Genomic DNA, 26,777 nt, shown 5'->3' on the forward strand with positions numbered 1-26,777 from the left:
ACTATTTTGCAAGAGATGTTAGCTGTTTACGGAGACTCTGCTCCTGGTAAAACCATGATTTACAAATGGCACGGCCTTTTCAAGCAAGGAAGGGAGTCAATTGAAGATGATCCTCGACCTGGACGGCCCATTGAGGCCACTACGCCGGAAATCATTGAAAAAGTTGAAAAACTTGTATTGGAAGACGGAAGGTTGAAGAAGAAACAACTTGCAGCATCAGTTGGAGTATCAGAAACCACAATTTTAAATATTCTTCATCAACATCTTGGCATGAGTAAAGTGTGTTCAAGGTGGGTCCCGAGAATGCTCACGCCGCTGCAAAAACGTGAGCGCGTCAACTGTTCCCGCGAGTATTTGGACCGCTGTGGAGAAGTTAGGGAAGAAATTATGGCCCGAATTGTAACCGGTGATGAAACTTGGGTTCACCACTATGAGCCTGAGTCAAAGCAGGAGTCGATGCAGTGGCACAAAAAAGGCACACCACCCCCAAAAAAATTTAAAGTGTCGCAATCGGCCGGAAAGATCATGGCGACTATTTTTTGGGATACTGAAGGTATTCTTTTGATCGATTATAAAGAACGTGGTGTTTCTATAACGGGAGAGTACTACGCTTCCCTATTGGACCGATTAAAAGAAGCTATTAAAGAAAAAAGAAGAGGAAAACTGACAAAAGGTGTACTCCTTTTGCACGACAACGCGCCCGTTCACACGAGTCATGTTGCGACGGCTGCCATTCATCGATGCGGTTTTGAACAACTACGCCATCCACCCTACAGTCCAGACCTGGCCCCTAGCGATTTTTATTTATTCCCAAAGATGAAGAAAGAGCTGCGTGGAAAAAAATTTAGAGACGATGATGAAGTCAAGTCGGCGATTTCGGCGTATTTTGACGCCCAAGACAAAACCTATTTTTTCGACGGTATTAATAAGTTATATGCCAGATCCCAAAAATGTATTCGTGTTAAGGGGGAATATATTGAAAAGGAAAAATAACATAATGTATCATTTCATCTTTTTTCCCAGTCATTCCGCGAACTTTTTGACCTCCCCTCGTAGATTATTACTTAGATAAGAATATTACTTAGATTATTATTACTTAGCTTAGAATATTACTTAGATTAGAATATTACTTAGTTTACAATATTATTTAGATTAGATTAGACTATATATATTGTATGAATCTTACATTGTTTGCAATAAAAGGCTTATTCATTCATTCATTCATTCATTCATTAAAAATGTTTGATGTAGTATCGTTGTGTTATTGTTCGACCCATTTTGATTATTTTCCTTTTTGTTCTAAAATTGGTAGCGGACTCGAATTTCCAATTTCCAGCGTAGAGTTCTGGACTCGAGTCAACTCAACAACTCGTGTACTAGTCTCTAAACTTTTTTTTTTTTTATGGAATAGGAGGACAAACGAGCGTACGGGTCACCTGTTGTTAAGTGATCACCGCCGCCCACACTCTCTTGCAACACCAGAGGAATCACAGGAGCGTTGCCGGCCTTTAAGGAAGGTTTACGCGCTTTTTTTGAAGGTGTCGTATCGTCCCGGAAACACCGCACAAGGAAGTTCATTCCACAGCTTTGTAGTACGTGGAAGAAAGCTCCTTGTAAACCGCACTGTGGAGTACCGCCACACATCCAGATGGTGAGGATGATATCCTAACTTGTGGCGTGTCGTGCGAAGGTGGAATTCGGCGGCAGGAATTAGGTAAAACAGCTCTTCGGAACACTCCCCGTGATAAATGCGGTAGAAGACACACAATGAAGCGACGTCTCTACGCAACGCCAAGTGATCCAGCCATTCACAGAGTACTGGGTCCCCGACAATTCGAGTTGCTTTGCGTTGCACGCGGTCAAATGGATCGAGCTGATACTGGGGTGCGCCAGACCAGAGATGACAGCAATACTCCATATGTTGCCGGACCTGCGCTTTGTACAGCGCTAGAATGTGGGTAATTCTTTGAAGCCAATTTGGCTTTACCCTCCAGATGGCTACGGAATTGGCAATCGCTCGAGATTTCGAGACCCAGTATTCCGATACTAGGCGAGGCTTTTAGGGAAGTGTTGTCGAAGAGCGGTGATGCGACAAATGGGGTTTTTTTAGTAGTAAACGCGCAAACTTGAGTCTTCTGGTGGTTAAATTGGACAAGGTTTAATTTACCCCATTCCGCGACCTTCTCAAGAGAGGACTCGATAGAAGACACAAGTTTCTCCCGGCACTGGTCGACGATTTCCCGAGAGAGACGTGCATGGCCCGTGTATACGGCATCACCAGTGCTGTCATCTGCATAGCAATGAATGTTGGAGGTGTCCAACATATCATTGATATGCAGAAGAAACAGCGTAGGAGATAGCACATAGCCTTGGGGCACTCCAGCATTCACGGGCTTCGGGTTCGAGCAATGTCCGTCGACAACGACCTGTATGCTGCGCCCAGTGAGGAAGCTGGAGGTCCACTTGCACAAGCTCTCGGGAAGCCCAAATGATGGAAGTTTAGAGAGGAGCGCCTTGTGCCACACACGATCAAAGGCCTTCGCTATATCCAGGCTAACTGCTAGGCCTTCCCCCTTGCTTTCAATAGCCGCAGCCCATCTATGTGTTAGGTATACCAGAAGATCACCTGCCGACCGACCATGGCGAAAGCCGTATTGTCGGTCGTTGATCAACTGGTGACCCTCTAGGTATACCAAGAGCTGACGGCTAATTATGCTCTCCATGATTTTGGAGAGCAGGGAGGTAATAGCAATAGGCCTGTAGTTTGCCGGATCCGAACTGTCTCCTTTTTTTTGGATCGGATGGACAAGGGCTGACTTCCATGAGTCAGGGACTACGCCTTTGGAATAAGGGTGGCGGAATAAACGCGTTAGCACCGGCGTCAACTCAGCGGCACACGTTCTAAGCACGATTGGAGAAATGCCATTCGGCCCGCTCGACTTCCTGACGTCCAACGAAAACAGAGCTCAGCTAACAGTTTTCTGTCTGAACTGTACTTCAGGCATAGAGCTCTGACACCGCGGGATGGTCGGCGGTGTTTTTCCGTTGTCGTCAAGAGTCGAGTTGGAGGCGAAAAGAGCGCACAGTAGATCGGCTTTCTCTTTTGCCGTATGGGCCAGGGTGTCATTCCTCATGTGCAACGGCGGCATGGACGGCTGGCTGAAGTTACCAAGAGCAGCTTTCGACAACGACCAGAACTTGCGTGTTCCGGTTGGGTAACTGGAAAGCTGCTCGCCGATTTTGACGACTTGTTTTGACTTTGCACGGGCAATTTGCCGCTTAAAAAATCTGGAAGCACGGTTGTATTTCCTCTTAAGAACTATGCAGTTCGGATCCTTTCTGCCCAGAGCCGCAACCCAAGTTCGATACGCCTGTTTTTTGCAGTCAGATGCTCCTTTAACTGATCATCGAACCAGGGCTGTGATCTGCCACCGATCGGTACTATAGAGCTTGGTTTAAAAATATCCATGCCCTGTAGTATCACATCGGCTACTGCAACGGCGCAGGCATAAGGATCATCCGAAGGGAAACAAACCCTGCTCCAAGGGTAGGATGCAAAAAAGGAACGCATCCTATCCCAATCTGCTGACTTTTAGTGCCAAACGCGGCGGGTCGCTGGTGGTCTGCGACGTGGGCGTCGTATAGGCACTACACTCCTGACCAGGCAATGGTCGGACGTTCCGAGAGGGGCGTCGACAATGACCTGGTAACCATCGGGATGTGTAGTCAGCAGAAGATCTAATAAGGACGGCATGTGGCTATCCACATCCGGGAGCCGCGTTGGCGACTCAACCAATTGGGACAGATCGTACGCCAATGTGCAAAATTATGCACAGATCGCCCTGCGTAGTCTGTGGTACGTGATCCAAGCCATTCGGCATTGTGCCCGTTGAAATCACCCAAGACTACGACTTCAGCGTAGGGGATCTGTGCAAGCACGTCGTCAATTGTCGCTTGAACGCAGCCCATGAGATGATCGGTTTCTGCGTTACCACTATGGGACCTGTAGACACACGCATAGATGCGGACGCGGTCCTCTAAATCTACGCGGAGCCAGAGAGTGGACAGGACCTCGGATTCAAGTCATGATTCGAAATTCGAATGCTGTATAAATCGACTCGAGTCGACTCGATCCACCAAAACATCGACTCGGCACATCACTATTATGACTCGTCATATCATCATATTATATAGGCAATTAGGCAGTGCCTACCTCGTTATGAACATAAAAAGTTGAACATGAAAAGTTAAAGTTAATTTATTTTAATATTGTTCCGTTATTTTATTACCAAACTTCTATTGAACATCCACTCAAAATTTTACGCTTACCGTATGTGTTTAGTATCTAGATACTAACCCCCTTATTCATAATGGTCCGCTATCTTAAAACAGCCGCTAAGGAATGTTTTTTCTCATTCTGACTTAGGTCAAAAGAAGAAGACAGAAGTGAGAACTAGCAATGCTTTAAGTTAGCAGACTATTATGAAAAAGGAGGTAAGCACCTACGGCAGGGGTGCTCAAGCTTGAACTGCTGGCGATCTACCTCAAAATTGTTAGACTACGATCGATCGGCTCTGAGAGGCTTCAAGTATGTGTGATGAAGGATTGTCGTCTAGGTAGAGTGCCACGATGACATAGATATTAGTTTTGCGCAAAATATGCACTTTTTTAGTCAAGGTAAGTGTAGGTCTGCTCTTAAATGTCAATGAAAAAACTGAATTATTTTTCAAAATTGCGAGTTTAATGATTCTTACAAAACAAACGCGTTCTAAAGTTCTAAGCTTAACTAAATAGTGACTTTGGATGTTGAAGCGTGACACTGCATGCCCTGTGCATACTTTTCATAAGATGGTACGTAATTACCGATTTTAGTTTATTATACCGGATTTTTTTATCGAGATCGACTCAAACAGCACTCGCGATCGACCGTTTGAGCACCCCTGACCTACGGTAAGCAATCTTTGCTTATTCCAAACCTCAACTACGACTAGTTACGTCCACAGTGCTAGAAAACAATGCACGCGCCTGAAATTCAGCTACAGTAACTATAGTTTCGCTTACATTTTCTATCTTGCTGTGCTTGTCTATGAGCTAGTAGATATATTGTAAATTTATGGTTATTATATATTGTCAATGTTTCGCGGATTCGATATCTGTTGATTTGCTGAATAATAGAATAACTTAATACATAAACAATACCAGTGTGTATGGAATGAGCGAATCGTTGCTAAATCAGTTTTATTTACAAGTGGCGGTGGCTAGATGGAACCGTTAATCAATATATTATTTTTAGCTTTAAGTCCGCTATTCCAAGATATCGCCAAAATAAGCGCATAATTGAAAACAATTTCTTGTAGGTTTATAATACAAAGCTTATATTTTCACAAAAAATAATTTTATATCCACAGAATATGAGAAGAAAATTAATTTTTTCTTTATATTTTCATGTCTAAAAAAGGGCGAAAATCAACAAGATAACCCCTAACTTTTACAGATGAAGCCATGCTAATAATTCAATCTAGATAAAAATTTATTAATTGTACACCAATTCTATTTAACATGACGTAGTTTTATTAGTTTTGTAAAGAAAATTGTATTATGTTTGTAATAAATTAAAAATGCTCCTAACTCTCAATCAAAACGAGAGAGGTAACCTAGCTCCACTCGATTCCTCAAGGCCTCAGGTACAAGAGAGTATGGTGGTGATTCCATACCATCGGGTGACACGTATGCTCACTCGTTTATCCTCATCTTCTATAATAATAAACTTGGAGTATTTTAAATATTCATAAGCTACGAAACGTGCCGTAACTTACATATTATAAACAGCCCGTATATTTTTAACGGTGATAATATGAATTATATATAAGTATAAAAGGAGCTAAGACATTTTTTTAAGGCGACACTAAATGCTAGTGACCTTGAGCGATATGAGTTCACGGCTGCCGGCCCGCCATCTATGTAACAAAGCCAATATTTTCAAAATTCTTGGGTGGAAAACAGTTTATATGCTTACAATCCTCGTTATTCACTACTAATCTGAATAAATGAACCTACACAAAAAAGTACCAGCTATAAGAATAACTTTTTTGAGAGAAGTACCAAAAAAATGCGTCACGCCATGCCAAAAAACAAAGTTTAACTTCCATTCCATGTTTAACTTCCAAGAAAAGTGGTAGTTCAAAAGTTCAACATTCATTGCTATGCGGATGACAGCACTGGTGATGCCGTATACACGGGCCATGCAGGTCTCTCTCGGGAAATCGTCGACCAGTGCCGGGAGAAACTTGTGTCTTCTATCGAGTCCTCTCTTGAGAAGGTCGCGGAATGGGGAAAATTGAACCTTGTCAAATTTAACCCCCAGAAGACTCAAGTTTGCTCGTTCACCACTAAAAAAACCCCATTTGTCGTATCACCGCTCTTAGACAACACTTCCCTCAAAGCCTCGCCTAGTATCGGAATACTGGGTCTCGAAATCTCGAGCGATTGCCAATTTCGTGGTCATCTGGAAGGCAAAGCCAAATTGGCTTCAAAGAAACTGGGCGTCATTAATAGAGCACGGCAATACTTCAAGCCGGCCCACATACTAGCGCTCTACAAAGCGCAGGTCCGGCCACACATGGAGTATTGCTGTCATCTCTGGTCTGGCGCACCCCAGTATCAGCTCGATCCATTTGACCGCGTGCAACGCAGAGCAGCTCGAATTGTCGGGGACCCAGTGCTCTGTGAACGGCTGGATCACTTGGCGTTGCGTAGAGATGTCGCTTCATTGTGTGTCTTCTACCGCATTTATCACGGGGAGTGTTCCGAAGAGCTGTTTAACCTGATTCCTGCCGCCGAATTCCACCTTCGCACGACACGCCACAAGTTAGGATATCATCCTCACCATCTGGATGTGTGGCGGTACTCCACAGAGCGGTTTTCAAGGAGCTTTCTTCCACGTACTACAAAGCTGTGGAATGAGCTTCCTTGTGCGGTGTTTCCGGGACGATACGACATGGGTACCTTCAAAAAAAGCGCGTACACCTTCCTTAAAGGCCGGCAACGCTCCTGTGATTCCTCTGGTGTTGCAAGAGATTGTGGGCGGCGGTGATCACTTAACAACAGGTGACCCGTACGCTCGTTTGTCCTCCTATTCCATAAAAAAAAAAGGCTCGGCAGTGTTAACTATAACCAACAGCAAGCATTAGCAACCTACAAATAAGACTTAAGGATATGTGTAACAGGATTAAGTAGTGTTCATAGCTCGAAATGCTATACTTTCACCACAAAACTTGTCTAAAAACACCATGTTTGCGTGTTTTCTGCTTACTCTTCGCCTGAAAATAAGGGACGAGACGAGCAGGACGTTTAGCTGATGATAATGGATACGCCATTTATTGAAAAACCCAAAATTTCTGAGCGGCACTTCAACTGCACTCGTAACCTTGAGAGAGAGAGAGAGAGTATACGCATATGCATGTAATCTCTTTCCCGAGAATTACACGATCAAAATTATTTCCCACGAGAGCGACCTGTTCAATTTCCAGATTATTTTCTAGCTCGAATATAAAGTTTCACGTAAAAGTGATAATTGCGCATAGATCTAATTGTAGGCATAACAGTTGACAAGGTTCTCCAATCGTCCAAACAAATGTTTGACGGGCATAGGTGTTTATATTGTAATTGCAGTTATTAATAGTAACAAGGCGCTTATGAACACTATACTCTTTCAAATGATCAGCTATACCACAGAAGCAACAATGTGTACAGCTCTATAGAGATATATTATGCTATCAAGCAAATATTTATAAAATAAAATATACAAACTTTTTAATAAAATATACAATAACAATTTTAGTTATTATATATTTTATTAAAAGGTGCGAAAAAAGAATGCTGGGAGAGTTTCTTGGGCCGCTTCTTCTATTTCAGAGCGCAATTTGTTTTCGAAGCGGTGGAAGTGTTAGAAACGTAATTCTGAGAAAATAAATGCCTTTACTGATATGAACAGCTCTATAGAGATATACTAGACGATTATGGGGCTGCTCAAAGGAGAATGTTCGTTGACAAGTGCCCTGTAGACCTCACCTCTTCGGGCACCACGTCTCGCAGCTTGACGTCCTGCAGGCGGCTGACGGAGGCAGTGCGGTGGTAATCCACCAGCTCGTTGAGCGAGTTGAACTTGACCACCCACAGGAAGAACTTACTGGACGCGTCCCGGAGCACCTTGAAGTGTTGCACACCGTCTGGACACCTGACACACACGTTCACTATTGTACATATTTATTTTTAGTCGGTCACTAATAATATTATATTCAAGATTTATCATTTACACATACAATCTGATTTATTTTACTGCCTTCTTAACTTATGATATCAAATAATATAAATACTATCTAGTAATAAATAAACATTAACCGTGAAACACGTTTTAGTTATAAAAACCCAAAAAATTCTGAGCGGCACTACAACTGCGCTGGTCGCCTTGAGGCAAAAGATGTCAAGTCTCATTTGCTATTACTAGCTACGGCGCCCTTCAGACCGAAACACAGTAATACTTACACTTTACTGCTTCACGGCAGAAATAGGCTCCCAGTGGTAAAAACGTGTTTTAAAGTCTATCGAACTTTCGATAAATATTTTTTACCACACCTTCGCGAAAAGTTCGCTTTTTACACTGTTTTCTGGGTGTTATTGATGCATGCGTCAACAAATTTAGACGGCCGAAATTTTTTAAGGATTCCATATGATAAAGACCTGAAAACACGCTGCAGGAAGTTTATGCCAAGTCTAGTTCTAGTGTTTAATTCACATATCGATTTATCTTTATCGCTGATTACTTTTGATTTTTAGTACAAAATTTCCAATCCGCGAGTTTGATCCCGCTGAGGTTCTTGCACCCATTTTTCTCAGGTCTGTGGCATACTTTAATGAATTAGAGTAGGCTTAGAAATCCGAAATGTCAAACAATGACGTTCAGGACGAAACTTCGAAACGAATGAAAGCGTGGTAGGAAACACCCGAAACTTCGTTTTTCGTTAATAAGATAGACCTACTGACGCGAGTTTAACATTTTATACCGTTAAAAAGACAGTTGCGATGGTGTTCCGTTCAGGCAGAGGTCCGGAGTCGATCCCCGAGGTTTTGTTGGATGGAGAGAAACTCGAGAGGGTTGAGCGGTTCAGATATCTCGGTTACATTGTGACTGAGTACCTCAAAGACGACGATGATATTGAACGGGAGAGACGTGCTTTGTCTGTTAAGTGTAATAACGTGTCGCGTCGCTTGTCTAAGTGTACTGACCCAGTGAAGGTGACGCTGTTTAGAGCTTACTGTCTAAGCTTCTATACATGCCAACTTTGGGCGAAGTACACCAGGCGTGCCATCAACAACATCAGGGTGCAATACAATGATGCGTATCGTATCCTGATGAAGTTGCCTAGGTACTGTAGCGCGTCGGCCATGTTCGCCGAGGCCAGAGTACCGGATTTCTTTGCGATCATGAGATCGCGTATCGCAACATTCTGGAGCCGATTGCGAGAATCCAAGAATGAGATCCTGAGCACGCTGGCCGGGTGTCTGGATTGCTCAATTAACAAGCATTGGCGTTCAGTGCACCAGGAGGCTAATAGGAAATAAATAGACCTGAATACAGAATTGTATTTTAATTTATTTAATTTTAAATTTAATTTTAATTTTACTTTATACATATATTATTGTAATTTTAACTGGGTGCATACCTTTTAATAAAGATATATTATTATTATACCCATCCCAAGAAAAGCGCTCAACGCCGCTAAAGAAGTTTTCACTTAAAAAATGTCCGTCTGTCTGTTTTTTTTGTACAAGCTCATCTCTAGAACCACTAGACAGACTCTGATTCAAACATTCACGAATGCATTCAGCGTAGCCTGTGAATCAGTGCACAGACAAAAATGTTTTTGTTTGTTTGCACAGTTTACATTAAAAAATAAGCATCAAAAAAAATATTGAAGTAGGCGTTACTTTGCGGAAATCCATAATTATACAAATGATTTGAGTTTTTTTTAGTGTTAACGCCAATATTTGTCACGGTCTCGTGCCAGATTTTGGCGTGACAACACGTCCTGAGGATGCGCCGTGTAGAGGCGAAACACGTGTCGAATTGTTTAAAGACAAATATTGGCGGAATTAACACTAAAGAAAACTCAAATCATTTGTATAAATAAGCATCCATACAAATGCACCCCAATTTACGTGAACGAAGTCGCGGGCATAGGTAGCAATACATATACACGAAGGGAATAAACGAACGAATTTATTTCACAGTTAGTTACGTATCGCTGCCTCAAAGTGGTCTCAACGCGCCTGGCTGCTAACATGTTTTCTACAGCTGGTTGTATATCGTTGTTGGATAGTATTATGCATGTTTATAATATTTTGTAATGGATACCATTTTTACCTGCTTTGATATTGTGATATCGTATATCAATAACAAGAAGTGTGAAAGATATTATTCTTTTTATGTTAATAAATACGTACAACAATATTTCTAAATAATATAGTAATTGTAACTAATCGTTGACTGGGGTTTCCTCTATGCTCTTTTTTGAAGGTACCCATGTCGTATCGTCCCGGAAACACCGCACAAGGAAGTTCATTCCACAGCTTTGTAGTACGTGAAAGAAAGCTCCTTGTGGAAGACCGCCACACATCCAGATGGTGGGGATTATATCCTAACTTGTGGCGTGTCGTGCGAAGGTGGAATTCGGCGGCAGAAATCAGGTTAAACAGCTCTTCGGAACACTCCCCGTGATAAATGCGTTCTACTTTAATTTCTTTCTCTGTCTTGATTCTCATCATGGGCCAGCATTTTTTAAGCTAAAACTTACCAAGATGAGCAAGACTTTCACCTGAGGTGAGTGATACGTCCTATTGTCTTGAATCTATTCTTCTAAAATCGTCCCCCAATCGTTATATCTGTCGCTTTTACCTGCCTTTGCTGTTTATATAATTTTGTATAATATTCCATAGGCGTTTATATCTATCTATACTTATAAATGGAGAGCCGTTTTTTTTTCCTTCGGTTGTACTACGGAAACGACTGAACCAATCAGAATAATACTTATACCATAATGCGAAGAAGATTTTAGTATATAATTAATGATGATTATTTAATGGAACCATTATTTTTTGACTTAGAAATACCTATATATTCACAATACAAATATCTATCTATACTAAAAGCAGCTATGTCCCTTCGCCTATACTGTAAAAACTACTGAACCGATCGGAATAATACTTATGCCTTAAGATGCAGCGAATTTCGGAGATTTTGCGATTGTTTAAATTTGAGCTAATTTTTTTTTTGCGATTGCCCAGTGTATCGCATTAAGTACGGGTCATTAAGGCAAATAAAGTGAGAATGATAGATCTAAATGCCGCTGAAGTTGCTTGAAGGTTTGTTACTTTAATTGAATCTGGGAACACCAACAAACATGTGGCCCAAAGATGTGTCCAAATCTGTGATACACGGAGTTGTCAAGAGGTCTTCGCAGACCGGACAGTTTACGAGACTAGAAGGACAGGGACGTAAACGGAATCACAGATTGTGACCAGTTTTTTTTTAGACAATGATGAAACTCGATGAGACGAGCAGGAGGTTGAGTTGTTGGTAATTGATACGCCCAGCCAATTACAATGCAGTGCCGCTCAGGATTATTGAATAACCCAGAAATTCTGAGGAACACTACAACTGCGCTCGTAACCTTGAGAGATAAGATGTTAAGTATCATTTGCCCAGTAATTTCAATAGCTACGGCGCGCTTCAGACCAAAACACAGTATAGCTTACACATTACTGCTCCACGGCAGAAATAGGCACCGTTGTGGTACCCATAATCTAGCCGGCATCCTGTGCAAAGGAGCCTCTCACTTATGTCATGCCTATGTCATAGAAAACTGCCAAAGATTGTTCATTCCATGATCTAACAGAAATGTCCTCAGAACAACGCTTCGGAGCAGTCCAAATATGTACGCACCAGCTATTTCGGATCAATATGAATATTAATCCAATAACAATTAGGTATACAACCAAGCATTTATAATTAGTATGGGAGGCCCCTAAATACAGATTTAACCAACAAAGAATTAATAAATATGAATCATAGACGAAAACAGGTTTCTTTTCTCCACAAGCGAGCTGATTCATGCGGTGCACAGATAACAAGTTTAAATTCCACGAAGAAAATCGTATGAAATCGTATCTTGCAATACAAGTTGGACATATCTAGCTGGCGAGTGAGAAATCGATTAGCGTCTCGAATTACAAGGAATGAAAAAAACTGTATTATGATGGGTTTACTACGAGATAACATATTGAAAATAATGTCATTCATTTTTGAAACGCTGACTTGTTACTATAATAGTAGCAGAACTCGATCGAAATCCGGCCAGCAATGAATATAGTAACTTTTTTCTATGAAAATAAAGGACGAGTCGATCAGGACGTTCAGCTGATTGTAATTGATACGCCCTGTCCATTACAATGCAGTTTAAATACAGTATATTCTTTGATTAATACGAGTGTTACATATTTAAATAAATACATTTACACACAAGGATTAAAACGCGTGTATAACATTTCTTTTATTTATGACTTGGTTTTTGGGTAAAAGTTTCATTTCTATTATTATTTTAGTTAACCCGTCGTTTCGTGACCTTTTCAGAGCAGTCCCCTTGAAAACGTACTCTGAAAAGGTCTGTAACATTTACGCAAAAACGAATGTAAAAACACAGTTACACGCAATGTAATCCTTTAATAAGTGTTTTATATAAATATATTCAATGTTACAGGAAACCTGGTGGTGTGCATCAACAGAATGGATAATAAAAACGAATTCTCCACAAAAACTGACTGATATATAAATATAATTTTCAAGGTATACCTTGAATAATATTGTATACAATATTGTGTAGTTCAAAACGATCACTAAATAACTTTGCAAACCAACGATTGTGATCAAATACTAAATATGACTCTTAAACTGATTAACTCAAAAATTTGCACACTTATCAAATGCCGATGGCCATACACAATATATTCATAACTTTATATACCCCAAATAGGATCACCAGGATATTCTGCTTTGAGGCCACTAACACAGCAAATAGATTATAATATTATACGCAAACGAAATACCTTGTACTTTTAATGCCCTTACCTGTTTTGAGATTTAAATGGAAGAAAAAAATTTTTTTTTTATATATAATAAGGTGTCTTCAAGTCGCAAAACACGGACTTACCTATATTTAAAAAAAAATGTAATGAACATTAGTTTTTGATATATATATCATTGTTTGTCTGTATGAATATAATTTACACAATGGAAAAAATAACACCATAAACCTTTTCGGAATCATTTTTAAGATCTCAGTACAAGACCTATAGCAACACTACCTTTTCATCTACCGCAATAATGAATGTATTAATTCTCACACAATTCTCTCACAATTCACATCTTAAATTTCGTCGGGAATTGATGTGGTTACACTAAGGTTCTTTGATGTGCAAAAGACCACCGCCAGAGCTATTGCTTACTACCATATTCTATATATATTGGAGTTGCTAATTTACTGCTATTAATTGTGGCTACACATATTTAGTACTTTAATTATTGTCATAACCAATTTAGTATCACGGTAATGTTGCCGGAGCGTAGATAACGCAACTTTTTTAGTTAAAATATAGTATAGCCGACTCATTGTTTTGAAGCAAAATGTTACAAAACTAGATGTTTTTGCGTTTTATACTATAACAAATTGAAAGTAAATGTAATTTTGTTCTACTTCACCCTTTTGCACACTTGCTATACTGCTCTCGGTATTGGGTAAAAGCAATAAATGGTTGGAGCTAGTTTTAAACAGTAAACATCACTTAAATGTTTGCTGTGACACTAGTCTGTCAGTGGTAGGGCAGTGAATAATCACATGAATTTGGCATGGTACAGACATCCGAGCGTCAGACAATTGAGTGTCCGTAGGGACTGTTTAGTATCAGCACATGTGGTGAAGTTGTTGCGCGGGAAGGAGCACAACCTGGGCGTTTCGGTTGGTTCGGCAAAGTCGCCTAGAGCCTTTCACCATATAAATGAATTCCACAACAAAGTGGACATTTTTGGGTGTATGTGGAGTGAACTCGGAAGGGTATTTGGTATTGGTAAAGGGCTCCTGTTTCCGCAATTAGACCGCTTAGTTGGGTCCATTTTGCGTGCAGTGTTAGCCAGTCGTTCCAACCAGCCCAACTCCTTCCAGAAGTTCAGAACACTCCTGGGGTGTTCACAGACTTCCTGAAGCGACCTTTTGGTTGGCCACCCCAGCACATTCCAGGATTACTCGAGTGACCATTTCATCCTTGGTTAGACAGCAGCTAGGACTGTTCCTAACGCCGATTGTAAATAGGTGCTTGTTTAGTGATGTGTGACCCGTTAGGGTGCCGACCATGATATCGATGTCATGTCTATTTAGGCTAATAAGTTGATGTGTCAGTTTGGGCGATAGTGGTGTCTACGGCCTGAGACATTTGTCCATCGGGTTCTGTGTAGGTTGTTGGTGAGAGAGCTTATCCTTGAACGCATTTGGCTAAAGGGTAGCGGCAGGACTGGCCCTGGGCCAGCCACTTGGGTCGCCGACCCCTGCCTTCTCACAAAGGTATCGTTATATGTAGTATGTTATGGTAAATAGTTGTATGTTAATTTTTTTTGTATTTTCTAGCATACTGTATTATTTCTAATGTAAAGTATGTTTTGTAATGTAGTATTTAATGCTATTGATTAGTTGTTGTAGATTGATTTGCTTGTTGTTTGCATGTATTATTCTTATTTGTTTGTAACTGACACATTAAGTCTCCTTTAATGATAGTTGCTATGTGTGCTAAGTAAATAAACTTAACAGTAACTTCTTCCATTCAAACCCTTTCACTCAAGCTCTCTTATACTTAATCTTCATAGTACATCTTGATAGACCTCTCTCATCACTTACACTCACATTCCCTTTCTCATCACATTCATCTCCCTCTATAAATTTGTGTGATTGATTGTATAACATACATGTTGTCAAAATTCACAGATAACCTAAACCTCAAAGAAAAGAACTTATCAAGGGAAATAAAATTGAGTATGTTGATGAATATGTATATCTGGGCCAAATAATATCAACAAAAGACCTAGCAACAAAATATCACAAATAAAAAAAAATTAAACATCTCAAAATGCAATGAATAGAAGAATGGTGGGGGTAAAATGATGAATTATTATTATTATTATGAAACTTAAATGAACGTCGGCTGGGCATACAATCAGACGACATGCAAAATGGAGTACAACATTAATGCATTCATACACAGGTTACATGAAAAGGGGTAGACCTTTTCAAAGATGGGTGTAGCAAAAAACAACCGTGGCCGGTGGCATATCGACTAGAACTGCTTAGAAATTTATGGAGGAAATTGGAGGGGGCCTTGGCCAGCAATAGACAAACATCCAAATGTTTTGAGTTTTCTTTAGTGTTAATTCCGCCAATATTTGTCTTTAAGCAATTCAACACGGGTTTTGCCTCTGTATGATGCATCCTCAGGAGATTTTGACTCGGCAAACTCTGGCACAAGACTGAATTAAAGATTAATCGATTCATTAATGATGGTTATGGATTTCCGCAAAGTAACACCTACTTCAATAAAAAATAGACAAACAGACAAGGTTAAGTTAAGGAGGAGTCTAAGTTTATTTCAATATAAATATTCTAGGTTAAGTAAAACACAGTGTAAATCTTGTCCGAATAAAGGCTTATATTATTATTATTATTAACAGACAGCCAGTTAGACAGAAGCACAAAATAATATATTTTTTTCCAATGTTGGATATTTTTATAACAGATTTAAAGTATGAAAGGCCTGTGGGCACCCTTTGTGGATAACTACCAACTCTGTTACCCTGACAATGGAAAATCATGTATGCTTGTGAAAAATAATAAATTCCCTAAAACTCCAACCAGCTCTTTTTGTTCCTACTCTAAAAACTACAACTGTAAACCAGATACACAGAAATCCTCTGTGTTAGCTGTAAGTTTTCCTGGTTTATTAAAATAAAAAATAATTTGTATACTTTAAAAAGTCACTAAAGATAGAATTACTACTACTGTTAGACCTTTATTTTCCCTATTCCGTAATAGGTAAGATAATGTTCTAACAGTTGTAGGTACCCTTTGACCTGCCTGTAGTGCTTGAGGAGAAGAAGCAACTGATTGAAAGAGGATTGGAGCTCATTCTTTCAACTGGGGAACATCAATACCACCCCTTATAAATAACTTATGTAAAACACAGCAGGCAATAATTTATTTTAGATTCCTACAAACTCTAAGTTGGGCTTTTAACTAATATTAAATTGATTGTACAGGAGTCACCGGTTTCTTCTATGTTCTAAATGTTTTTCATGTAGCATAGCCTTGATTAAAAGTATTCTTGATTCCATTCCATATTTGAATAGAATAAATGGAGCCATAGTAAGAAACACAAAAAGATCTACATGCTGAAAGCTATTAAAACTCTTAAATTACAGTAATTGTATATGAGTGTAATGCCTGGGGATTAACCTCCCAATGAAGGTATCATATTCTGTATTATTTAAGTAATATTAAAATAAAATTACTTACTTAACTGATAATGAGAAATCACCAGGGCTAGATTGACTGATCCTTATGAGAAAACCACCTTCAGGTTTATTAGCTAATAGTTTTTCTGCATCTGCTCGTGTTATTCTACCATAATACCAGCTAAAACAAGTTTCCAAATTAAAATAAATATAAAAATTACGAATTTTTACAACAACAAAACGTAATGAGCATATATAATTACATTTCAATATCAACTACTATTTTGTTTACATAACTTACTGATAAAAGTCAACAAAAAATCTGTGGGAATATGGTTCCATTTTACAAGTCACATTCTAATAGAATCTAGCCCTCTATAATATTTATACAAGCAATTAGAATATTAGAACACACCTGTGGTTCTTCATTTGTATGTAATTACTAGGAATAAGACCCTCTTTCCCATCTAATTCAGCTCTATACCAATTCATATCATCCTCCATATTAAGTATCTGAAATGAAAAAAAATCGTGAAGGAACCATTCACGTAACTGTTTTATCTGAAGTCGATAAAGTAAGAAGAAAAGAACATACTTTGAGAACTTGGTTTTTCTTGAAACTTAGCTCATCATCTGCGGTTGCATTGAAATCATGTTTTGCTATAGCCTCCATTTTCAAATTGGGCCTACACTAAATTGTCACTGGATTATTAACTCACAAAGTATAGTTTGTAATAGCGGTTTAAGCAACAAAAACACTATAATCGAAATGCATGTAGCAAACACACGTAAAATCACAAATTATTCACAGTATTTAGTACTACTTCACGAATTTTATTCGTCAAATTTAACACAGCACCTAAATTCCATCTTCACATCTCAAAACTACGTCCACTATTGCCAGTTGAAAAATTCATAATCCTGGGTTTTGTTATAATGGGTGACCAACTGACCACGGTTGAGATAATAGAATAATAATGACATTCTAAACAATCTCTTATCTTTCTAATATGGGAAGGTAACAGAAACTATCCCTCCGTTATTAATAGTAAAATGAGCAAGATGTACTAACAAGACATATAGAAACTTAAATGGAGCGCGCCTGATGGTATTCCGCTGATAGTGCTGCGGACATGTAATACGAGATTGGTGGTCTTTAAACGTGCTTTCTGGCTCACCTACTCATCAGGCGTAGTATCGAAAGTATGTAAGTTGGCTTTAGTGCACCTTATCCCTAATAAAGGTGTACGCTCGGATCCGTCGAATTACCGCCAAATTACCATTACCTCCATTTTCTCCAAAGTCATGGCATGTCGTGTTAGCTGCAGGCTCTTAAGATATCTAGAGAATCATTAGCTGATCAGTGATTACAAGTAGGGATTCCGTCATGGTAGCTCGGCTGGTGATCTTCTTCTATATCTCACGCATTAGTGGGCGCATCCGGTTCAGACGAAAGGAGAGCTGTTGGGAATGGGTCTAAACATAGCAAAGTCCTTAAATCGAATGTGGCACAAAAATCTCGATGCAGTAGTGAAACTGCCATCTGTAGGCTTCCCGAGAAGCTGTGCAGTTAGGTCACTAGCTTTTTGGCTAATCGGTGAATCCAAGTTGTTATCGACGATTCATGCTTCGACTTAAAATCAATAAACGTCGACGTTACAATATTTAATTTGTTCTGTGAGACTTGTAAATCCCAGGTAAGTACCCTATTGGGTATGGAAATTATTTACTTACGGGCTTCCGGCTTAGTAAGGTTACAGGATAAGGGTTAAGAATATTAATAGTTTGCAAAAAAAATACAGATCAGAAGAAAAACAAAATATAATAAATAAATAATATAAAAAAAAGACAGAAGTTTAAACTTAGAACTCGTAGTACCTATAAAAATTTGTAATTTCACAATGTTTAAAAATAATTAATTATTAATTTCAATATATTTTAAAAATTATTTTCAGTAATATAATAATAGGTACTGCTGTAAGCATTTCGGTGACGCGAACTCACGAGATTTCACTCATCCAAAAAGTGTCTGATTCACGGAACAGAAAAATCTAGGTCTAACTAGTTATTTTTTCATTTATTTTTTTATATATTTATTTATCACGTGAGCCAGTCATGAATATGTCGGTGACGCGAATCCATATTTTTCCCAACCAAAAAGAGCTCAACGCGGCCAAAGAAGTTTTCACTTCAAAAATTAAACAAGGTAATTAAAACCAAATTAAATATACTGTTTAGCTATTAAAGCAGCTTTAAAGTTATACAGTAAACTGCGATTGATATTATTACTAATAATTACATCATTTCCAATATTTGATAAAAAGTTCACTGTAAGGCTAAACAAAAATTAGCAATTTTAAGTGAGTGTCAATTTAGAAATGCTTAATCGCTTGGCTACGATTTAGTGGGCTAGATTTAGTTGACTTCCGTAAACTGTGCTTTGTTCAAGACGGACGTCTAGTAGACGCATAGTGCGCATTTATGAAAATAACTGCAGCGGCACTAGTGCCCACTGAAAAGTTTTGATCCAAATGATGTATGAGAAATGTTCTATGGAAGGAAATAATTATATTATTATAAATATAATTGATATCAAATTGATCAGGCCGTAATTTGTCTTTTGGGATTAGAAATTAAATGTGAACAAAAGAAAACAAATGTCATTTGAATATTTTTAGTCGAAAATATACACATACTTACAAATATATGAAGATATTTTATCTTTTACTGAGAAACAAACCTAAGTTTTATTTTAGTTATTTATTTAAGCAAACATTACAGAACTTTTATTCTACAAAAAATTTGGCAGGTTAAATTATAAAGAAATAATAACGCTGGTAAATAAATGGTAATCGAAATGGTGGTCGAAAAGGCGTCTACTCCGTGTATGTGCATTACTGGCCCATACTCCGATCCGTTCGGTCAGAAGCGAACAATCTATTACAGAGTTAGCCACACCGAATAATAATTTCATGTCTGCTACTTTCCGTCTATCTTTAAGTGTAAGTAGACCAAAATATGTAAGTCTATCTTCGTATACGTTTATACCTTTCTTCCTATTCATAAATATCCATCCTGGTACCAGGGTAGTGGGTATCGCAAACTTACAGGATTTTGCAATCTCAGCATTCTATACAGTCGCCAGCGACAGTCGAATTTTTATGAATTCTGAATCTGACAACACTTTATTTTTATCTAAGTAAAATTCTCACGTCGCAATTATTTGTTTTTTTGTTATTTCTCGTATATAAATATGCGAAAACCTATAAAAAAGCAATAGTCGTAGCTGATTAATTACAAATAACTACGATCGTGTTAAAAGTAATGAAATCAAAACACAAGAAGAAATATCTCATATTTTCGATAAAATAATTTCAATTCCAGGAAACATATATGTATATTGATTTATATATATATATATATATATATATATATATATATATATATATATATATATATATATATATATATATATATAAATATATATTTAAATATTTTTTTAAAAATCAATAACAATAATTTAAATAACTTTAAGCTACTAAGTACTCAATGGTTCTGTCACACTTTGACACTTAGGCTTTTGTACGGCGTCAATTTGACGTTGACGATTCTTTAAGTTCATCGTCTCCCAGTGGCATTACACGCGTAAGTTTTATTTCTTTATCAAAAAATATCTTGGGAATCTTTTAAGTGTATTTATTCACGATTATAAATTTAAATTACGCTGTGCTATCTCCTATAATTATGTAGTGTATTTATTTTTCAAAAAATTTTGAAGTTACCTCGTCAAAACCTCATAGTAAATAAACATTTTTAACTATGAAATTTCAGGTTTAGTCGTTACTCATATAAACGCAACGATGTCGGGAGGATTAGATCTGTTGACCCTCAACGAGGAAGATGTCACCAAAATGCTTGCAGCAACAACCCACCTCGGGGCTGAAAATGTTCACTTTCAGGTAATTATAACCTAACCTCAGATTTTTGCCGATAGCAAATTGGTCCTAAATGATGAGAAGAGAATCCGTTCCACTCATACTCTAGATTGGCTCTGAAGATAATATTCTCCCAACTGATGTTTTAATATTCGTACAAATAATTTTAAACCGATTCTTTTTAAGAAACTTTGCAATGCCCATCATATTACATTGCAGATGGAAACATATGTATACAAACGGCGTGCTGATGGAACTCACGTGATCAACCTGCGTCGTACATGGGAGAAGCTTGTTTTAGCTGCCCGGGCTGTTGTAGCTATTGAAAACCCGGCCGATATATTCGTGATCTCATCACGACCATTTGGGCAGAGAGCAGTTCTTAAATTTGCTGCCCACACTGGTGCTACTCCCATTGCTGGAAGATTTACGCCTGGTGCCTTCACTAACCAGGTCAGTAATATTAGCTGTACTGTTTTGAATGTAACTTTTAAAACTCTTGAGAATACACTATGACTAAATTATTGTCATGAATACTCAGTATCACTTTCTTCAAACCTCTCAGGATTGATATTTTATGAGACTGAAGATGACTAATTAAGTGAAACACTTCTACTTGCTGTGAGATCTCAATAAATGATTATCAATAGATTAACTTTGCTTGTTAGCACATACAGTTAGTATAAACATGATCATCAACTTTTCAATTCACCATGTTTTATGAATACAAATAATAGCATTAGTGTAAGTATGTAGTGTCTTCACATGGGTATTTCTATTTGTGTAAGCAATAAATGCTTGTTTTAAAGGACTAAAGTTGGACCACACACAGTCTTGTGTGGTAGTTATTGTAATTATGCAAGAGTATTAGAGTAACCAATACCATTAAGATGAGTACAATATTCTTGATTGGCAACCCTACCTATCCTGATGACTGATGAGGGAAGGGAATTTTATTCTTAGGTAGTTTACTTAAAATCTAAGTGTTACACATTCATTTTATCTCAAAATATATTGTTTTGATATTTTATTTTGTAAACCACTAAATAAATAGTTTACACTATGATGACAATCATAACTAAGGAACCACTGACTACATTAGTAGGAATGATTAAACTTGAGTCTGATTTATTTTGATTAAAATATAAAAAAAAAACGAATTTTTTGATTTGTTATTGAATAGTTGATTTGTATTTACAGATCCAAGCAGCTTTCCGAGAGCCTCGTTTGTTAATTGTTCTTGATCCAGCACAAGACCACCAGCCAATTACAGAAGCATCATATGTCAATATTCCAGTTATTGCATTCTGTAACACTGATTCACCATTGAGATTTGTTGACATTGCCATTCCTTGCAATACCAAAGTGAGTATTCAGCTAATTGTGGTTATTTTTAAAGAATACAAACATATGTAGGTTTAAATTAAATTTAAAATACATACTTTTCTTTGTATATATTCCTATTAATTTTTTTTTCTAGTCATCCCACTCTATTGGTTTGATGTGGTGGTTGCTTTCCCGTGAAGTATTGCGCCTACGTGGGGTTCTCGCCAGAGACCAGAAATGGGATGTTGTTGTAGATCTATTCTTCTACCGTGACCCTGAAGAGAGTGAGAAGGAGGAACAGCAGGCTAAGGAGCAGGTCTTTATTTTTATTTAAATTAAATTTCAGATTTACTTTAAAATTTAATTTTGTATTCTATTCCTATAAATGACTTGTGTAAAGTGTAAACTGGGCTGAACAGATATTATATAGCCATCACCAAAATTTCACATAATAAATTTTAAAGCATTTTACATCAAATAAAATGATTGACCAAATTGATATTAACATCAATTATTGATGATGTGATGGTAGTTTTAGTTGTTCTCATTAATGGTGCTGGTATGTATAATAAATACACAAGGGTTTAAAATACCTGACCATGTATTTGTTTTGTGATATGAAAATAATTATAGGCTTAAATTATTATGAATTCTGCACAATCAGTTGAACAAGTTAGAATTCCAGGGTACCTCAATGTTATTCTTGTTTAGAAATGTTTCCCAATTGAGGGATCAATAGTTTTACTGTTTCTTAATGTTGTGTACAGGCGGTTGTTGCACCTAAGCCTGAAGTGGCCCCAGCGCCGATGCACGAGGATTGGAATGAGCCTGCTGAGCCAGTACCCTCATGGACTGAGGAAGCTGCACCTGTTGCTGGTGCACCCGCATTTGGTGCTCCAGCTGCCGCCGACGACTGGGCTGCTCAGGTATAAATTGTTATTTTTTTTTGATTATTGGACTTAAAATAAGGGGTTATACTTTATTGGTGTAAAAAAAACAAAACCCATAACAATTTATATTCCTCATGCTATTTTATGTTTATAGAAAGCACAATATAAGAAGGAATCAATACAAACACTGATAACATTATTTATACCACAACTATAGTTAAATAAAGTTTATTATGTCATTAAAAAAATATTTTATAAATTAGAAAAAATATAGTTGTTCAACTTAAACTTATTGTAATTTATAAAATTCTCATCCATTGATTGTGGTTCAGTAGATGTATGAGTAGAAGAGACGATTATTGCAGGCTGAAGTATATATGAATTTGCGAGTCGGTGTGTGTGCACATTCAAAAAATTAACTCTGATAATTTTTCCCCAACGCAATAAAAGTACCAAGTGTAACTTCAAAAATGACAGCTGGAATGCTGTAAATTACGAAGAAATTAGCTGCTAATGCATAATATTGAACAATTGAAATAAATTAGTGAGACTATTAATAATATTAAAAGAAAAAGCCATTCTAATTATGATATTGTTGAAGTTTAGTTTAGTTTTTTTTTCAGATTTGTGTCTTTTGTAATTTAATGAAAGTTTAGTGTTTCCTGATATCTGGAAAGTGATAAATTTACATAGATTTTAAAAGTAAACATTTGGCCCATTAGAAACTTCTATTTAAATGGACTGTAACTGGCTGTAAGCCAATAATTTATACACGAATTTTTTATAATTCCCTAATTAGTAATTACATGCATAATAGATGTTAACTTCACAATTGCACCCAAATTTACAATTGAAAAAAAAAATTTTTTTCTATCACCTGATTTTGATCAATTATTGTTGTGCAGCATGTGCAGGGAAAATATTTTCAAATACCCTTGATGTTTATTTAAATTTGTCATAAAACCTTAAACATAAATAGACTAATGAGTAATGTCTTATTCCGTATAGGTTCAAGAGGAGTTGGGCACTGCTGCTCCCGCGGCCGTTGTCCCCGCCACACCGTCGTGGGGAGGGTCGTCCCAGGACTGGGCCGCCTCATAGATGATTGTTGACAATCGATAATAAACAATGCAACAAACTATTTTATTGTTTCTCTTTGTCCTTCTTCTTAAAACAATAATAAATGATATATTTTGCTACTAAGCATTATAAATTTTGTTATGATATCGAGATGAGCAGGACGCTCAGCTGATGGTAATTGATACACCCTGCCCATTACAATGCAGTGCCGCTCAGGATCTTGAAAAACCCAAAATTTATGTGCGGCACTACAATTGCGCTCGTCGCCTTGAGATGTACGATGTTAAGTCTCATTTGCCCAGTAATTTCACTAGCTACTGGGCCCTTCAGACTGAAACACAGTAATGTTTACACATTACTGCTTCACGGCAGAAATAGGTGCTGTTGTGGTTCCCATAATCTTTCCGCCATCATGTGCAAAGGAGCCTCTCGGAAATATTTCTTGTTTCTTAATAAATTTTATCAGTGGTCACTTAATTAACTTTTGCAAGAAAATAAATATTATTTCTAAATACTATAACTACAGCGTAAAGTATAACTCAGCAGCTCATAGTTCTACTATGAGCTGCTCGCTTATAATATTAATTTTTAGTAATTCGGTATTACAGTGGAATCCACAATACATTGATAAGTTCGTTGACGCCACACTGTGATCCACTTGTAAAAGTGCAGGCGCCATTTTCACGGTACCTTCCTATTTACTTATATGTGTATTATCTATAGTACCTACTTAGTTACCGTTAACTTTTGGCTAAACGATCTAGAAACAAGACAGCGTAAGCCGTATACCTACCTACCTTACGACTCGCACGTAGATAAGTTGCCCAGTTACTTACACCTATTTGTAATGTTTCGTATATATTTTAGTTTATTCGAAATTTTATATGCTTCTCTATAATTGCGAGATCACCGATCAATATTTTGCTATGAATAATCATAGGAAAATAACGTGCCATGCTTTTATCATAAGATACAAGCGGCACGTCTCACGGTCAGCGATAAAAAAGCATTTCTTTCTCAGAATAGATTCCTTTATAATTATTTTTGATGTCAGTTGAAACACTACCACCTCTTCGGAAACAAATTGCACTCTGAGAGGGAAGAAACGGCGCAAGAAAATACAATCGCGCGATACACAATCGAATCCTTAATAAAGATAGATACCTCGAGGATTCCGCGCGCCCGTAGGTATATTTATAATTTTTGTACATAAAATGACTAAAGAAATATAATCGAAGAAAATAAAGGATGTCATTGTCTTTTATTAATTGAGTAGGCCTGTACCTACTTACGATATACCTAGGTACCTAAATAAACATATAAAGTTGCTCACGGGATTCGAACCCGGGACTCCTTGCTTAGCAGCCAGGGTGTACAACCTGATGATGATGATTCCTTATAGGTACATATTATACAGGCCTATATTTTTTATTTCAAATATGAGAGGCTTAATCACGCCACTCATGGTGGAAATTCGATTTTTTTTTTAAATACCTGCATATATAATGTATCGTTTATTAAGTCTTCTTGTAAAGTAAATAATCCAGAATTATGTCAGACACATAGATTCTTCTTTGTTATTGTAGGTGATGCTTGAAGACTTAAAATGATTTTACGGTAGATACCTACACAGGTATCTCCAGATCACCAACACACGGCTCCAGTAGTCTAGTTTTGTTTCAATAGAGTAGGTACAAGTCTTAACAAACTAAAGTATAACTTAAAATATTACTGTTTGTTAGTATATGTATGTGTTGTTTTTTGTATATTTTTTATAGAAAAGGGGGATAAACGAGCGTAAGCCTGGTGTTAAAGTGATCCCAGCCGCCCAAGTTATCTTGCAACACCATTACCTATATACCATATAATAAACCTAGTTATTATTAAATCTGATTTCAACATTAAATTTAAATGGACCTACTTTTCCTTTTCCGTAAGCTAAGAAGTACCTAAGCTCGCCAACCATACGGTTGCAATGCCTCCTCTCCACTATCGGCGATGATCGTTACTTGTATGATCCTCTGTCATGGGCAAGTTAATGACGTGGAGTTAATAGCTGCTGCTTCCATTCATTTAATTTCAGTATACAATACTTATGTTTGGGATTTCATATTTCGGGCTGTCGGGGCTTGGAATAGTCTGTAGACGACTTACGTTCCCGGCGGGCTGTTCTGCTCGGTAGAGCAGCTGCATGCTGGGATCTGTTGAGACTCAGCCCTAGGCCAGGTGATTCGACCGAGGACGCATCGTCGCCGCGCAGATTTGTGCAGAACACCACCAACAACAATCAACATTACACGCGAATTCCCTTTGTTGCGTGCCCGAAAAACCGACAAGTCACCGATCGCCGCGACCATTAAAGACGATGATGGGCGACTTGAAGCAAATAAGGCCTCCACACGATTGTGCTCGCGTGGTATCGCCTTTAATCGCCGATTGTGAAGAAGCGCAATAACGTGACAAAAGGCGTATGTCACTCTCACCCGCGCGCGAAGGGGCGACATCCCCATGTACCAGGGCGCCGCATAATTGATAGGATTGAAGGAAGGTTGTGCCCGCTGCAGATGCCAGGAGGAGTACCGGATGTGTTAATATCGCCGTTCCCGGACTCCTTCTAAGGCGCAGTATGTTACACCGCGTGGTTTTAGTTGGTCCAATTCCGAAATACCACCTCACCAAAAAACCCGGCGGACATCGCATTGCTCTCCGTCCGTCTCCGCACTTTATTCGCTAGAGTAAATAATATATTCTTTAGCACTTTGTGTATAACCAAAGTTTACTTGTACCAACAGATGATTTTGGGAGCTCATTTTGAGATGAGAAAATGGACGAAAGTTTTCATTGTTGTTTTCAAAGAAAACACGTAGTTGGTAAAGAACCTGTATTCATTTAGAAACTAGACAAATTAAGTTGTATAGTCTTATGTTTTCTGTAAATTTA

At 38.0% G+C, this 26,777-nt stretch overlaps 2 protein-coding genes across 2 annotated transcripts in view; one reads left to right on the top strand and one right to left on the bottom strand.

Annotated features, from left to right (window-relative positions):
* The window catches only part of LOC126969605 (growth factor receptor-bound protein 2), a 34,101-nt gene extending 16,606 nt beyond the window's left edge, over positions 1 to 17,495 (bottom strand). Inside the window, exons 1-4 of the mRNA XM_050815151.1 lie at positions 17,202 to 17,495; positions 17,022 to 17,119; positions 16,668 to 16,787; positions 8,071 to 8,236 (exon numbers count right to left, since the gene is read on the bottom strand). Coding sequence (XP_050671108.1) covers positions 8,071 to 8,236; positions 16,668 to 16,787; positions 17,022 to 17,119; positions 17,202 to 17,279 — 462 coding nt within the window. The 5' untranslated portion in view covers positions 17,280 to 17,495. The remainder of the gene's footprint in view (positions 1 to 8,070; positions 8,237 to 16,667; positions 16,788 to 17,021; positions 17,120 to 17,201) is intronic.
* A 2,677-nt stretch (positions 17,496 to 20,172) lies between these two features.
* On the top strand, positions 20,173 to 23,898 carry LOC126969594 (40S ribosomal protein SA). The gene is made up of 7 exons (XM_050815136.1): positions 20,173 to 20,251; positions 20,438 to 20,565; positions 20,761 to 20,994; positions 21,742 to 21,906; positions 22,022 to 22,183; positions 22,635 to 22,793; positions 23,766 to 23,898. Exons 2-7 carry the CDS (start codon positions 20,467 to 20,469, stop codon positions 23,856 to 23,858), a joined length of 912 nt encoding a protein of 303 aa, XP_050671093.1. The 5' UTR covers positions 20,173 to 20,251; positions 20,438 to 20,466; the 3' UTR covers positions 23,859 to 23,898.
* Positions 23,899 to 26,777: the final 2,879 nt, after the last annotated feature.

This window comes from Leptidea sinapis, chromosome 18 (genome assembly GCF_905404315.1).
Source record: "Leptidea sinapis chromosome 18, ilLepSina1.1, whole genome shotgun sequence".
Lineage (NCBI taxonomy): Eukaryota > Metazoa > Arthropoda > Insecta > Lepidoptera > Pieridae > Leptidea > Leptidea sinapis.